The following is a 17639-nucleotide window of genomic DNA, read 5'->3' as shown; positions in this document are numbered from 1 at the left end:
TTGACCCACAGCAAGTATCAATATAAATGACCTAAACGACTTCTGAGCGTCATTTTGAATTATATATGTGAAAGTCCCAGTTATATGCACGTATCTCAAGATAGGATATATATACACGTTTTAATTCTCCACTGGTGAACTCCTGAATTACAGTGCTCTCTATGCAACCAATAACCTGTAGATAAAGTGGGAAGGCGGACCTGGGTTGCCCTTGGCGTTGACACACACTCTGTGGTAGACCTGCAGCTCACTCTGCAGAGAGTGGAGCAGCTCCCTGCTCTCACACAACTGCTGCTGCAGCAGGGACACCTCATGCTGGAGCCTGGAGAGTAGAGAGAGGTTCATGGGTTAATACACACACACCATCAGCCACATGCACACACCGTCAGCCACGCACGCACATACTGTCAGCCACACACTGTATGTGTGTGTGTGGCTGACAGTATGTGTGTGTGTGTGGCTGACAGTATGTGTGTGTGTGTGTCTGACAGTATGTGTGTGTGTGTGGCTGACAGTATGTGTGTGTGTGTGTGGCTGACAGTATGTGTGTGTGTGTGTGTGTGGCTGACAGTATGTGTGGCTGACGGTGTGTGTGTGTGTGCGGCTGACGATATGTGTGTGTGTGCTGCTGACGGTATGTGTGTATATGTGGCTGACGGTGTGTGTGTGTGCGGCTGACGGTATGTGCGTGTGTGGCTGACAGTATGTGTGTGTAAGCCACACACGCACACACACACACATACCGTCAGCAGCACACACACACACACATACCGTCAGCAGCACACACACACATAGCATCAGCAGCACACACACACATAGCATCAGCAGCACACACACCTACCATCAGCAGCACACACACATAGCATCAGCAGCACACACACATAGCATCAGCAGCACACACACATAGCATCAGCAGCACACACACATAGCATCAGCAGCACACACACCTACCATCAGCAGCACACACACATAGCATCAGCAGCACACACACATAGCATCAGCAGCACACACACCTACCATCAGCAGCACACACACATACCATCAACAGCACACACACATAGCATCAGCAGCACACACACATAGCATCAGCAGCACACACACCTACCATCAGCAGCACACACACATAGCATCAGCAGCACACACACATAGCATCAGCAGCACACACACCTACCATCAGCAGCACACACACATACCATCAACAGCACACACACACACACACACACACATACTGTCAGCAGCACACACACACACACACACCATCAGCAGCACACACACATACCATCAACAGCACACACACATACCATCAACAGCACACACACATACCATCAACAGCACACACACACACACACACACACACACACACATACTGTCAGCAGCACACACACACATACCGTCAGCAGCACACACACATAGCATCAGCACACACACATACCATCAACAGCACACACACACACATACCATCAGCCACACACACACACATAGCATCAGCAGCACACACACACACACACATACCGTCAGCAGCACACACACACATACCGTCAGCAGCACACACACACATACCGTCAGCAGCACACACACATACCGTCAGCCGCACACACACATACCGTCAGCCACACACACACATACCGTCAGCCACACACACACATACCGTCAGCACACACACACACACACATACCGTCAGCCACACACACACACACACATACCGTCAGCCACACACACCACACACACACCGTCAGCCACACACACACACACACATACCGTCAGCCACACACACACACACATACCGTCAGCCACACACACACACACACACACACATACCGTCAGCCACACACACACACACACATACCGTCAGCCACACACACACACACATACCACACAGCAGCACACACACACATACCGTCAGCAGCACACACACATACCGTCAGCCACACACACACACATACCGTCAGCCACACACACACACACACACATACCGTCAGCCACACACACACACACATACAGTCCACACACACACACACACACATACCGTCAGCACACACACACACACACACATACCGTCAGCACACACACACACACACACATACCGTCAGCCACACACACACACACACATACCGTCAGCCACACACACACACATACCGTCAGCCACACACACACACACATACCGTCAGCCACACACACACACACATACCGTCAGCCACACACACACACACATACCGTCAGCCACACACACACACATACCGTCAGCCACACATACCGTCAGCCACACACGTACACTCACGTTCATACCGTCAACCGTACACGCACGCACGCACACACACACACCTATTGTTCTTGTCATGGCTGTTCTGCCTCTCCTGTCTGAGTGTGTGAATCTGCTGTCCCTGCTCCTGGCTGTGTGTCTGCAGCCGGCGTAGCTCCTCCTTCCACTGTTCCGCCTCCAGCTCCGCCTGCTTCAGACGGGCACGCCCCGTCACCGCCACCTCACGCAGCTGCTCCGCCTCCTCACACGTTTCTGAGGGTGAACCACACATGACGGGAAGGCAGAGCAAGACACTACATCAGATCCTTTTTAACAACATCAAATGTTTTAGAATAGTCCATGCCTTACAGAGGGCTTGCAGTTGACGTAGACCGCCTCCCGGCGGCCATATTGGAAGACCACCGCTTTAATTCTTCTGACAACAGCAGCCGAGTGGCTACCCCAAACTGTATGATAATAGTTGATTCATCACCCCATTCATTTTCTGTGCAGTAATTTGGCTGCTCTAACAACGTTAGGAAAGACAAGGGGAAAAAAATACAGATTTCCCGCAATCATGAAACCCCATTGGTGACACCAATGAGAAGACTAAAGAACTGTCAGAAAAGCGAAGAAACATTTTTGCCCGTCAAGACCTGAACCCAGACAGCTGTCAATACATGGTTTGCTACGATCATTTAATCACTGGTAAATCAAGTCTGATCGATTTTGAGTTTAGTTTCGCTGCTATGCTAACCAGGTAATAACAATTGCACTAAGTTAGCCAAAATTAGCTAGCTAGCGCAATAGCTTGTAGTCTAGCTATTAGCATGTGGGTGGGTGGGGTTATATCCTTCCTGTTTGGCCCTGTCCGGGGGTGTCCTCGGATGGAGCCACAGTGTCTCCTGACCCCTCCTGTCTCAGCCTCCAGTATTTATGCTGCAGTAGTTTATGTGTCAGGGGGCTAGGGTCAGTTTGTTATATCTGGAGTACTTCTCCTGTCCTATCCGGTGTCCTGTGTGAATTTAAGTATGCTCTCTCTAATTCTCTCTTTCTTTCTCTCTCTCGGAGGACCTGAGCCCTAGGACCATGCCTCAGGATTACCTGACATGATGACTCCTTGCTGTCCCCAGTCCACCTGGCCGTGCTGCTGCTCCAGTTTCAACTGTTCTGCCTGTGATTATTATTATTTGACCATGCTGGTCATTTATGAACATTTGAACATCTTGGCCATGTTCTGTTACAATCTGCACCCGGCACAGCCAGAAGAGGACTGGCCACCCCACATAGCCTGGTTCCTCTCTAAGTTTCTTCCTAGGTTTTGGCCTTTCTAGGGAGTTTTTCCTAGCCACTGTGCTTCTACACCTGCATTGCTTGCTGTTTGGGGTTTTAGGCTGGGTTTCTGTACAGCACTTTGAGATATCAGCTGATGTACGAAGGGCTATATAAATAAATTGATTTGATTTGATGTGTCACATGAGTTTCATGTTTTGGTGAAGCAATTCTTTCACCATAAAAATGCACCTTTATAACAGAAGATAATGGGTGGGGGTGTGTGTCTATTTGTCAATAACAGCTGGTGCACGATATTAATAAGGTATTGCTCACCTGAGGTAGGGCCCCTTATGATAAGCTGTAGACCACACTATCTACCAAGAGAGTTCTCATTTATATTATTCATAGCCATCTATTTACCACCACAGACCGATGCTGGCACTAAGACCGCACTCAACAAGCTGTATAAGGCCATAAGCAAACAAGACAATTCTCATCCAGGAACAACGCTCCTAGTGGCCGGGGACTTTAATGCAGGCAAACTTAAATCCGTTTTACCTAATTTTTACCAGCATGTTACATGTCAACCAGAGGAAAAAAACTCTAGACCACCTTTTCTCCACACACAGAGATGCATACAAAGCTCTCCCCTGCCCTCCATTTGGCAAATCTGACCATAAATCTATCCTCATGATTCCTGCTGACAAGCATTAACTAAAGCAGGAAGGACCAGTGACTCGCTCAATACGGAAGTGGTCAGATGACGCAGATGCTATACTACAGGACTGTTTTGCTACCACGTACTGGAATATGTTCCGGGATTCATCCAATGGCATTAAGGAGTACACCACCTCAGTCATCTGCTTCATCAATAACTGCATCGACGACGTCGTCCCCACATGTACATATCCCAACCAGAAGCCATGGATTACAGGCAACATCCGCATCAAGCTAAAGGCTAGAGCTGCAGCTTTCAAGGAGTGGGACACTAATCCGGACACTTATAAGAAGTCCTGCTATGCCCTCAGGTAAACCATCAAACAAACAAAGCTTTCAATACAGGATTAGGATTGAATCATATTACACCAGCTCTGACGCTCGTCGGATGTTGTAGGGCTTGAAAACTATTACGGAATACAAAGTGAAACCCAGATGCAAGCTGCTCAGTGACGTGAGCCTACCAGACGAGCTAAATGCCTATTATGCTCACTTCGAGGCAAGCAACACTGAAGAATTCACCAAAGCACCAGCTGTTCTGGATGACTGTGATAACACTCCCAGTAGCCGATGTGAGGAAGACCTTTAAAAATAGGTCAAAATTCACAAAGCCGCGGAGCCAGACATATTACCAGGACGTGTACTCAAAGCATGCGCGGACCAACTGGCAAGGGTCTTCACTGACATTTTCAACGTCTCCCTGACCGAGTCTGTAATACTTACATGTTTCAAGCAGACCACCATCGTCCCTGTGCCCAAGGAAGTGAAGGTAACCTGCCTAAATGATTACTGCCTCATAGCACTCACATCGGTAGCCATGAAATGCTTTGAAAGGCTGGTCATGGCTCACATCAACAGCATCCTCCCGGATACCCTAAACCCACTCCAATTCGCCTATCGCCCCAACAGATCCACAGATGAAGCAATCTAAATCACACTCCACGCTGCCCTTTCCCACCTGGACAAAAGGGACACCTATGTGAGAATGCTGTTCATTGACTACAGCTCAGCGTTCAACACCATAGTGCCCACGAAGCTCATCACTAAGCTAAGGACCCTGGGACTAAACACCTCCCTCTGCAACTGGATCCTGGACTTCCTGACGGGTCGGCCCCAGGTGGTAAGGGTAGGCAACAACACATCTGCCACACTGATCCTTAACACTGTGGCCCCTCAGGGGTGTATACTTAGTCTCCTCATGTACTCCCTGTTCACCCACGACTGCATGGCCAAACACGACTCCAACACCATCATTAAATTGGCTGACAACACAACAGTGGTAGGCCTGATCACTGACAACGATGAGACAGCCTATAGGGAGGTCAAAGAACTGACAGTGTGGTGCCAGCACAACAACCTCTCCCTCAATGTAAGCAAGACAAAGCAGCTGATCATGGACTACAGGAAAAGAACTACAGGAAAAGGACTACAGGAAAGGAACTACAGGAAAAGGACTACAGGAAAAAGACTACAGGAAAAAGACTACAGGAAAAGACGGGGCTGATGTACTGGAGCACCAAGTCTAGGACCAAAAGGCTCCTTAACAGCTTCTACCCCCAAGTCATAAGACTGCTGAACAATTAATCAAATGGTCACCGGACTATTTACATTGACACCCCCCACCACTCCTCCATTTGTTTTGTACACTGCTGCTACTCGCTGTTTATTATCTATGCATAGTCACTTCACCCCTACCTACATGTACAAATTACCTCTACTAACCTGTACCCCCGCACACTGACTCCGTACCGGTACCCCCTGTATATAGCCTCGTTATTGTATTGTGTTACTTATTGTTTTTTACTTTAGTTTATATGGTAAATATTTTCTTCACTCTTCTTGAGCTGCACTGGTTAAGGGCTTGTAAGTAAGCATTTCACTGTAAGGTCTACACCGGTTGTATTCCACGCATGTGACAAATAAAGTTTGATTTGATATGCATGCAATCTGTTCATCGCATTTGTAGACTAATGTAAGCCCTGCTATTCCTAATGTGATGAGTAGATTGGATAGTGAGAATTTAGGCTATTAATAATCACATAGTGGCAGAGGATGTATCAAAGATGTTTCTTTCCTTTGCACAGGAAAAATGTGGCCTTTTTTTCCTGAAAAGAAAGTGACAATGAAATAAAACTAATTGGAGCGTTTATGACTGAACAAAAAGGTCCTGTTCATTTGAGAATTACAACACAGAAACTAAGACAAATTAGAGACAGATTCCCCTCTTTATTGCAGGATTGTGATTAATCAACATAGTTCATTTTGAATAATAGTTAACAATTAAATCAAGTTTATAACTGAACTATTTCAACACTATTACAAAGTATACAAGTAAACTAACGGACATGTAAAGGTTAGACATTTTAGTAATAAGTAGGCTATTACTACTAAAGCATCATTTAAGTAGAACAAAAAATACAAGAGGTGGCCAACCTCCATCCACTGATCACTGATCTACTGGAGGAGCAGACTTACGTTCCTGCCCAGCAATAGCATACTTGATAATGAACTAATTAGGTTTGATACATTGAATCAGGTGTGTTAGTGCAGGGCTGGAACAGAAGCCTGCACACCCAGCAGGGTTGGTCTGCTCCAGCTGTAATAGGTTTATACATTGTGTGTGACTTTTAAACTGTATTTCTGTTCACAAAATTTGCCAATATAGGTACACATATAATCCTTGGTATACAAGGATGTACCCTTTTTCTCTTGGGACAATCATTGGGACCTTTTCATCTGTAGACAGTGTTTCATGGCACTCTATCTAAGGACAGAAAACATCACAAAGAAACAGGTTGCATTATACTAAAATTAGACCGCCCTGAATATTGTGTTGCTATCTCTCAGTCCTCAGTTTCTCACTAGGGACTGGAACTGGATAATATTTTCATAATGTCCTCCCACAAAGGTACCTGGCCTATCTAGAGTAGCCTACTCTCCCTTCTCTGACAGCCGGAACTGCTAGCTAATCCTTTCTCCTTTTTCCATCGTTGTTAGCTAGCTAGCTAGCTACAAATGGATTTAGTTACAATAATAAATACATGAAGATAGCTAGCTAACTATCTAATATGAAGTTAGCAAGCTGGTGATATTTAATTCCCTTAGCTAGCTATACAGTATGTAAAGTAAGCTAACTATGGTAGCAAACATTACGTTAACAGCTCATTTGAGTTAGCCTGCACACTAAGTTTCTGTAGCAAGCTAGCTAATAATTGATCATTTTCAAAATATATTTACTTACTTGAATAGGTTCTCCCACGCCCTCGTCTTCTGGGTGCTTAGATAAAATAAATAATGGGCAATCTTCCCGAAGTTTCCTGTGGTAGCAGAATGCAGCCAGCCATGTGGTCGATTGGAGGCATCCCACATACTAACTTTGGTCTTCCAACATGGTGCAAGGTGGGGTTGCTAGGTGATTTGTGACGCAACTGCAAGCCCTCTGTAGACAAAATATGAATGATTTGGTTTAATGTTGACAGTAGGGTGGACTGGTGAGGTACAGTACCTGAGCTGGCCTGCAGGCGTGCCTGGAGAGCCAGGTTCTCCTCTTTCAGGACTCTGATCTCATTGGACAGCTGGCAGACAGAGTCCAGGCTCTGGATGTAGATGTTGGTGGGAGCTGCGCCGTCACGGCCGGTGGTGGAAAGGCGTTCCTCCAGCTGCTGTCTGAGCCTCTCATTGGTCCTGATGGACTCCTCCAGGTGCTGACGCAGACACTGCACCTCCCTCAGGTGCTCCTTGATCACGTCCACACCTTGGGGAACACGGGACAGAACATTGGTCAAGTTTATGTTAGCACTGCTGTGTATTTGCAGGTTATATATGAAAAATAGTTGAACAATTATTGATGTTGGTATTGAGTCTAGATAATGCAAACCATGCTAGCGATGAAAAAAGGTGGAGGGACTTACGAGAGCCCTTTATTGTAATAGAAGGCTCTGGGTCTTACCAGTAAAGCTGTTTCCTGAATAGTATCCTGATGACCCAACCCTGATTGGCTGAACCATGTTCTCCATATCCCACAATGCACCACTATCCACCAGATCTACGTCTGCCTTCAGGGCGGGGCCTGCGGGTCGGCCGCCTATCTGGTGTGGGTAAAAGGCATGGTGGGTAATCTGTCTGTAAGTGGAAGGGTCAGGCTGGTGATGGGCGGTTGGTGGGGCGGTCGTCCGGGCCTTGGCGTGAGGAACCACAAAGCCTGTAACAGAACAGAGAAGTAGTCTGTATTAAGGAGCCACACTCAGGTGATGTAAAAGAGAAAGCATTCTTGTTTGAGGGTATTATTTCTGGACCAGAAGCAGGTGCTGCATCATTAAACTATCTGGACCAAATGCAAATGCAGGTGCTGTATCATCGAACACAAGGATCTCTCAACCCCGACATTGATACTAGTCTAGGATCTCTCAACCCCGACATTGATACTAGTCTAGGATCTCTCAACCCCGACATTGATACTAGTCTAGGATCTCTCAACCCCGACATTGATACTAGTCTAGGATCTCTCAACCCCGACATTGATACTAGTCTAGGGTCTCTCAACCCCGACATTGATACTAGTCTAGGATCTCTCAACCCTGACATTGATACTAGTCTAGGATCTCTCAACCCCGACATTGATACTAGTCTAGGATCTCTCAACCCCAACATTGTCACATCCACACCAAGTCATTACAATATATACTGTCCCATCCTGATCCACTGCAGGCATCCTATATTAGCCCTAACTTCATCCACTCCTCTATCTAGCCAATGTTGTCCCTGTCAGTGTCAAAACAATACATGCTGCAGATTACCAATTCTCTTCCATAATGTTACTCAATCCACCAAGGTTGTCCCTCGTGAACTAAGAACACCACACCCTTGCATGCTGGCCCTAACTCTGCTCACTCTTATTCATAGTCATCTGTCTGTGCAGGGTATCCAGCTGCTGTTGCACCGCTTCCATAGGGAAGGTCCTGTTCGCGGGGTCAAAGGTCATATGTTGACCCCAGAGGTCATGGCTAGGGTAAAGCCTGGGGAGGGACTGGGAGGTGGGTAGGGAGCAGGACACAGGACCAGTCTGACTGGCCGACTCCACGGGAGTGGAGTATAGCATGTTGGGACAGCTGCTGGAGGACTTAAGAGAGGATGGAGGGAGGGAGGGGTGGACGTCTGAAAAAAGAGTGGAGAAAAGGGTGACAGGAGGTTGGAAAAAGGATGGAGGGAGAGACAGGTGTAAAGTATGTGTTTATGAATAGCATATGTTTTAAACGGCTACTATACCTGTGCTTCCTGGGCCATGTCCCGCCCCCTGTCCCTTCACTTCTTGAGCGTATTCGCTGCCAGCATCCACATCTGAGCACAGCTCCAGGTCCTCATTGGTCCGGCACTCATCTGACACAAAGGAGGTTCTGTCTGATTGGTCGGTGGTCTCTGAGAGGGCATGGCTGCTGGAGGGGGTGTCAGGACGCTGCTGGAGTTTGGTGTGGAGCGACTCGATTATCTTATCCTTCTGCTGGAGCTCCTTACTCAGCCTAGAGAGAGAAAGAGAGATTGTTTCTCATCCAGATCTTTACTCATTTTCTACAAGATGTACACTACTGTTCAAAAATTTGGGCTCACTTAGAAATGTCCTTGTTTTTGAAAGCACATTTTTTTGTCCATTAAAATAACATCAAATTGATCAGAAATACAGTGTAGATATTGTTAATGTTGTAAATGACTATTGTAGCTGGAAACGGCTGTAACGATTCTCTTGTGGTGAAGTAGAGGCGGACCAAAATGCGGCGTGATGATGATTCATGTTTGTTTAATGAAGAAAAAAACTATACATGAATAAACTAACGAAAACAATAAACGTGAGAACTCAAAACAGCCCTATCTGGTGCAAACACAAAGACAGGAACAATCACCCACAAACACACAGTGAAACCCAGGCTACCTAAATATGGTTCCCAATCAGAGACAATGACGAACACCTGCCTCTGATTGAGAACTATATCAGGCCAAACATAGAACTAGACCAACTAGACAATTAACATAGAATGCCCAACCAGATCACACCCTGACCAACCAAAACATAGAAACATACAAAGCAAACTATGGTCAGGGTGTGACAGTACCCCCCCCCCCAAGGTGCGGACTCCGGCCGCAAAACCTGAACCTATAGGGGAGGGTCTGGGTGGGCATCTGTCCGCGGTGGCGGCTCTGGTGCTGGACGTGGCCCCCACTTCACCGTAGTCTTAGTCCCCCACCTTGTCCGCTTCCGTGACCTCCTAGCCACGGCAACCCTACTTAATAACACGGGACAGAGGGGCAGCTCGGGACAGAGGGGCAGCTCGGGACAGAGGGGCAGCTCGGGACAGAGGGGCAGCTCGGGACAGAGGGGCAGCTCGGGACAGAGGGGCAGCTCGGGACAGAGGGGCAGCTCGGGACAGAGGGGCAGCTCGGGACAGAGGGGCAGCTCGGGACAGAGGGGCAGCTCGGGACAGAGGGGCTCTTCAGACTCCGGCAGCACAGGAGAGGAGGAAGGCTCTGGCAGATCCTGGCTGACTGGCTGACTGGCAGATCCTGGTTGACTGGCAGATCTGGAAGAGTCTGGCGGATCTGGAAGAGTCTGGCGGATCTGGAAGAGTCTGGCTGACTGGCGGATCTGGAAGAGTCTGGCTGACTGGCGGATCCTGGCAGACTGGCGACTCTGGCTGCTCCATGCTGACTGGCGGCTCTGGCTGCTCCATGCTGACTGGCGGCTCTGGCTGCCCCATGCAGACTGGCGGCTCTGGCTGCCCCATGCAGACTGGCGGCTCTGGCTGCTCCATGCAGACTGGCGGCTCTGGCTGCTCCATGCAGACTGGCGGCTCTGGCTGCTCCATGCAGACTGGCGGCTCTGGCTGCTCCATGCAGACTGGCGGCTCTGGCGGCTCCATGCAGACTGGCGCCTCCATGCAGACTGGCGGCTCTGGCTGCTCCATGCAGACTGGCGGTTCTGGCTGCTCCATGCAGACTGGCGGCTCTGGCAGCTCCATGCAGACTGGCGGCTCTGGCAGCTCCATGCAGACTGGCGGCTCTGGCAGCTCCATGCAGACTGGCGGCTCTGGCAGCTCCATGCAGACTGGCGGCTCTGGCTGCTCCATGCAGACTGGCGGCTCTGGCTGCTCCATGCAGACTGGCGGCAGACTGGCTGCTCCATGCAGACTGGCGGCTCTGGCTGCTCCATGCAGACTGGCGGCTCTGGCTGCTCCATGCAGACTGGCGGCTCTGGCAGCTCCATGCAGACTGGCAGCTCCTTGCAGACTGGCAGCTCCTTGCAGACTGGCAGCTCCTTGCAGACTGGCTGCTCCTTGCAGACTGGCTGCTCCTTGCAGACTGGCAGCTCCGGCTGCTCCATGCAGACTGGCAGCTCCGGCTGCTCCATGCAGACTGGCAGCTCCGGCTGCGCCATGCAGACTGGCAGCTCTGGCTGCTCCATGCAGACTGGCGGCTCTGGCTGCTCCATGCAGACTGGCGGCTCTGGCAGCTCCTTGCAGACTGGCAGCTCCTTGCAGACTGGCAGCTCCTTGCAGACTGGCAGCTCCTTGCAGACTGGCAGCTCCTTGCAGACTGGCAGCTCCTTGCAGACTGGCAGCTCCGGCTGCTCCATGCAGACTGGCAGCTCCGGCTGCTCCATGCAGACTGGCAGCTCCGGCTGCTCCATGCAGACTGGCAGCTCTGGCTGCGCCATGCAGACTGGCAGCTCTGGCTGCTCCATGCAGGCTGGCAGCGCTAAACAGGCAGGAGACTCCAGCAGCACAGGAGAGGCGGAAGGCTCTGGCAGCGCTAAACAGGCGGGAGACTCCAGCAGCGCAGGAGAGGAGGAAGGCTCTGGTAGCGCTAAACAGGCGGGAGACTCCGGCAGCGCAGGAGAGGAGGAAGGCTCTGGCAGCGCTGGAGAGGCGAGGCGCACTGTAGGCCTGATGCGTGGTGCTGGCACTGGTGGTACTGGGCCGAGGACACGCACAGGAAGCGTGGTGGGGGGAGCTGCTACCGGAGGGCTGGGGTGTGGAGGTGGTACTGGATAGACCGGACCGTGCAGGCGCACTGGAGCTCTTGAGCACCGAGCCTGCCCAACCTTACCTGGTTGAATACTCCCAGTCACTCTGCCAGTGCGGCAAGGTGGAATAGCCCGCACTGGGCTATGCAGGCGAACCGGGGACACCGTGCGCAAGGCTGGTGCCATGTAAGCCGGCACAAGGAGACGCACTGGGGACCAGATGCGTAGAGCCGGATTCATGGCATTTGGCTAGACGCTCAATCTAGCCCGGCCGATACGCGGAGCTGGAATATACCGCACCGGGTTATGCACCCGCACTGGGGACACCGTGCGCACCACTGCATAACACGGTGCCTGCCCAGTCTCTCTAGCCCCCCGGTAACCACAGGAAGTTGGCGTAGGTCTCCTACCTAGCGTAGCCATACTCCCTGTGAGCCCCCCCCCAAGACATTTTTGGGGCTGACTCTCGGGCTTCCATCCACGACGCCGCGCTGCCTCCTCATACCAGCGCCTCTCCGCTTTCGCCGCCTCCAGTTCTTCCTTGGGGCGGCGATATTCTCCAGGCTGAGCCCAGGGTCCTTCACCGTCCAGTTCGTCCTCCCATGTCCATAAATCCTTATTATGTTTCTCCTGCTGTTGCTGTTGCCTGTTACCACGCCACTTGGTCCCGTTAAGGTGGGTGATTCTGTAACGATTCTCTTGTGGTGAAGTAGAGGCGGACCAAAATGCGGCGTGATGATGATTCATGTTTGTTTAATGAAGAAAAAACTATACATGAATAAACTAACGAAAACAATAAACGTGAGAACTCAAAACAGCCCTATCTGGTGCAAACACAAAGACAGGAACAATCACCCACAAACACACAGTGAAACCCAGGCTACCTAAATATGGTTCCCAATCAGAGACAATGACGAACACCTGCCTCTGATTGAGAACCATATCAGGCCAAACATAGAACAAACTAGACAAATAACATAGAATGCCCAACCAGATCACACCCTGACCAACCAAAACATAGAAACATACAAAGCAAACTATGGTCAGGGTGTGACAACGGCTGATGTTTTGTGGAATATCTACATAGACTTAAAGAGGCCCAATATCAGCAACCATCACTCCTGTGTTCCAATGGCACGTTGTGTTAACTAATTCAAGTGTATCATTTTAAAAGGCTAATTAATCATTAGAAAACCCTTTTTTACAATTATGTTAGCACAGCTGAAAACTGTTGTCCTGATTAAAGAAGCAGTAAAACTGGCCTTCTTTAGACTAGTTGAGTATCTGGAGCATCAGCATTTGTGGGTTCGATTACAGGCTCAAAATGGCCAGAAACAAAGTACTTTCTTCTGAAACTCATCAGTCTATTCTTGTTCTGAGAAATTAAGGCTATTCCATGCGAGAATTTGCCAAGAAACTGAAGATCTCGTATAACGCTGTGTACTACTCCCTTCACAGAACAGCGCAAACTGGCTCTAACCAGAATAGAAAGAGGAGTGCTGATGCTCCAGATACTCAACATGTCAAAAGGCCAGTTGTATTGCTTCTTTAATCAGGATTAACTTGGATTAGCTAACACAACGTGCCATTGGAACACAGGAGTGATGGTTGCTGATAATGGGCGGCAGATAGCCTAGTGGTTAGTGTTGGACTAGTAACCGGAAGGTTACAAGATTGAATCCCCGAGCTGACAAGATCAAAATCTGTCGTTCTGCCCCTGAACATGGCAGTTTACCCACTGTTCCTAGGCCGTCATTGAAAATAAGAATTTGTTCTTAACTGACTTGCCTAGTTAAATAAAGGTAAAATAAATAAATAAATGGGCCTCTGTGCTCATATTCCATAAAAAAGCAGCAGTTTCCAGCTACAATAGTCATTAACAATGTCTACACTGTATTTCTGATCAATTTTATGTTATTTTAATGGACAAAAAAATTGCTTTTCTTTCAAAAACAAGTACATTTCTAAGTGACCCCAAACTTTTGAACGGTAGTGTACACTTATAGACAGACACAATCACACACACACAGACACACACACACAGACACAGGCCACCAGAAAGGCTGCAAACAAGTGAAAGTCACTAAGATCCACCACAGAGCTCAAATACCGCAATCAAGTTGTATGACCATTATCTATGATCCACCATAGAGCTCAAATACCACAAACAAGTTGTATGACCATGATCTTGCCTATTGCATCCCCCTTACATTGCCAGTTTCCTCTGTAGGAACTCCCGCTCTCTTTCCATCTGTTTCCATAGGAGGGCAGGCTCTCTCCCAGCGCGATCCCCACACACAGAGAAAGACCACAGAGAGTCCCTGTACAGGGGACTGCTCTTAGAAAGCATGGACTTCCATAGTGGAGCCATAGATCTGACAGTCAAATAGTCCAATTAGTCTTAAAAATAGTCTGATTAGTCCTAGAAAGTCATATAAATAGTCCTGAAATAGTCATATTAGTCCTAGAAATAGTCCTAGAAATAGCCCAATTAGTTATAAAAAAAAGTATATAAACAGTCCTAGAAATAGTCCTGAAAATATTCTGATTAGTCCTATAAATATTCTGATTAGTCCTGGAAATATTCTGATTAGTCCTGGAAATATTCTGATTAGTCCTGGAAATATTCTGATTAGTCCTGGAAATATTCATAGAAATCGACCTTTCCCAAATCAGGTCAAATATTGCATAAAATCCAAGGGTGTTTTCCTTATTAGAGTCTTTTCCTTTCTTGTCTTCTCTTTACTCTCTCTGTGAGAGAATGGCTAACCGAGCCACATCCAGAATGGAGGGGAGGGAGAACCGAGGCAGGGTGTGTGTGTGTGTGTCTAACGCAGTCTCACTGAGCCTCTTAAGGAGGGCCTGCGTGACACCTGTGGTTCACCCAGGTCCACTCTACAGCCTGGGATTAGATTAGATTAGCAGTCAATCTTCTTTGTGCTCCTTGACAGCTTCATCAGCTAACCTTGGGTGAGCTTTTAGACACACAGCCGGTGGGTGAATCCTTCTGGGTAAAGTCTACTGGGAGTCTTCTAATATCTGGGATCAACAATGTGACTTCTGGGATCAACCATGTGACTTCTGGGATCAACCATGTGACTTCTGGGATCAACAATGTGACTTCTGGGATCAACAATGGGACTTCTGGGATCAACAATGGGACTTCTGGGATCAACAATGGGACTAAAAATCTGTATCTATAGCACAAAATGAATTGATTTAAAACCCACAACCCATGGAAGTGAGCCATGGGAAAACAGAGGAAACTCCCATGTTCCTATAACGTAATAAGATTATTCACGTAATAAATGTATGTAAAATGCATATGTAACAAATTCGCTGTAAAAACTCAAATGTAAAACAAAGTTACTTTTGTCCTCTGAAGACAAACATAAAAAAACAAGATTATTCAAGAGAGCATGTGACTTGTAATGACTGAGCATGTGTCTGGCAGAGGCTCTGCCTGTTGACCTCTATCCCTGGCAGAGGCTCTGACGAGACAGCCTTCAGGGAGGAGGTGAGGGCACTTGGAGTGTGGTGTCAGGAAAACAACCTGTCACTCAACATCAACAAAACAAAGGAGATGATCAACAAACTTAAATGGTCCACCCACACAGACAGTGTGTTGAAGAAGGCGCAACGGCGCCTCTTCAACCTCAGGAGGCTGAAGAAATTTGGCTTGTCCGCCAAATCCCTAACTAACTTTTACAGATCCACAATCGAGAGCATCCTGTCGGGCTGTATCACAGACTGGTACGGTAACTGCTCCGTCCTCAACCGCAAAGCTCTCCAGAGGGTAGTGAGGTCCGCACAACGCATCACCGGGGGCAAACTACCTGCCCTCCATGACACTTACAGCACCCGATGTCACAGGAAGGCCAAAAATATCATCAAAGACAACAACCACCCGAGCCAGTGCCTGTTCACACCGCTACCATCCAGAAGGCAAGGTCAGTATAGGTGCATCAAAGCTGGGAACGAGAGACTGAAAAACAGCTTCTATCTCAAGGCTAAACAGCAATCACTAACATAGAGAGGCTGCTGCCTACATTGAGACCCAATCACTGGCCACTTTAACAAATGGATCACTAGTCACTTTAAACAATGCACTTTAAATAATGCCACTTAAATATGTTTACATATCTTACATTACTCATATAATACGTATATACTGTATTTTATACCATCTACTGCACCTTGCCTATGCCGCTCGACCATTGCTCATCCATACTTATATGTACATATTCTCATTCACCCCTTTAGATTGGTGTGTATTAGGTAGTTGTTGGGGAATTGTTAGATTACTTGTTAGAGATTACTGCACTGTCGGAACCAGAAGCACAAGCATTTCGCTACACTCGCATTAACATCTGCTAACCATGTGTATGTGGCAAATACAATTTGATTTGATTTTGACCTCTACCACTGGCAGAGGCTTTGACTGTTGATCTCTATCCCTGCCAGAGGCTCTGACTGTTGACCTCTATCCCTGGCAGATGCTACCATCCCATAGCCTACATATGTGTACTTAGTTAGCTACCATCCCATAGCCTACATCTGTGCACTTAGCTAGCTACCATCCCATAGGCTACATCTGTGCACTTAGCTAGCTACCATCCCATAGGCTACATCTGTGCACTTAGCTAGCTACCATCCCATAGCCTACATTGCATATGAAGTGTGACGACATGGATATTCAGCTAGCGGGATACACGCTGCACCGGCAGGATAGAACAGCACACTCCGGTAAAACGAGGGGGGGATCTGTGCATATTTGTAAACTTTTGGTGCACGAAATCTAAGGAAGTCTCTAGATTTTGCTCGTCTGAAGTAGAGTATATTGTGAAAACTGCAGGCCACACAACTTGCCTAGAGAGTTCTCAGCTATACTTTTTGTAGCTGTTTATTTACCACCACAGACAGATGCTGGCACTAAGACCGCACTCAGTCAGCTGTATAAGGAAATAAGCAAAGGAAACCACTCACCCAGAGGCGGCGCTCCTAGTGGCAGGAGACTTTATTGCAGGGAAACTTAAACCAGTTCTACCAAATCTCTATCAACATATTAAATTTGCAAGCAGAGGGAAAAAAATTCTAGATCACCTGTACTCCACACACAGAGACGCATGCAAAGCTCTCCCTCGCCCACCATTTGGTAAATCCGACCACAACTCTATCCTCCTGATTCCTGCTTACAAGCAAAAATTAAAGCAGGAAGCACCAGTGACTCAGTACATAAAAAAATGGTCAGATGAAGCATATGCTAAACTACAGGACTGCTTTGCTATCACAGACTGACATTGAGGAATACACCACATCAGTCACCGGCTTTATCAATAAGTGCATTGAGGACGTCATTCCCAGAGTGACTGTACGTACATACCCCAACCAGAAGCC

The 17639-nt window shown here is 48.1% G+C and overlaps 1 protein-coding gene across 8 annotated transcripts in view; it reads right to left on the bottom strand.

The window, feature by feature from the left end:
• Positions 1-17639, bottom strand: part of LOC112259651 (myomegalin) — a 113561-nt gene that overhangs the window by 6515 nt on the left and 89407 nt on the right. For 7 of the 8 annotated variants that reach the window (XM_042329008.1, XM_042329001.1, XM_042329006.1 and 4 more), the window contains 6 exons: positions 9497-9747; positions 9122-9385; positions 8181-8432; positions 7737-7985; positions 2323-2512; positions 201-322 (listed from right to left, as the gene is read on the bottom strand). In XM_042329008.1, the coding sequence (XP_042184942.1) occupies positions 201-322; positions 2323-2512; positions 7737-7985; positions 8181-8432; positions 9122-9385; positions 9497-9747 (1328 nt within the window). The remainder of the gene's footprint in view (positions 1-200; positions 323-2322; positions 2513-7736; positions 7986-8180; positions 8433-9121; positions 9386-9496; positions 9748-17639) is intronic. The other variant, XM_042329007.1, reaches the window with a different exon arrangement.

The sequence above is a fragment of the Oncorhynchus tshawytscha genome, linkage group LG10 (assembly GCF_018296145.1).
Source record: "Oncorhynchus tshawytscha isolate Ot180627B linkage group LG10, Otsh_v2.0, whole genome shotgun sequence".
In the NCBI taxonomy this organism is placed as follows: domain Eukaryota; kingdom Metazoa; phylum Chordata; class Actinopteri; order Salmoniformes; family Salmonidae; genus Oncorhynchus; species Oncorhynchus tshawytscha.
Note: the sequence above shows the minus strand (reverse complement) of the source record. Positions and strands in the feature narration are given on the sequence as shown.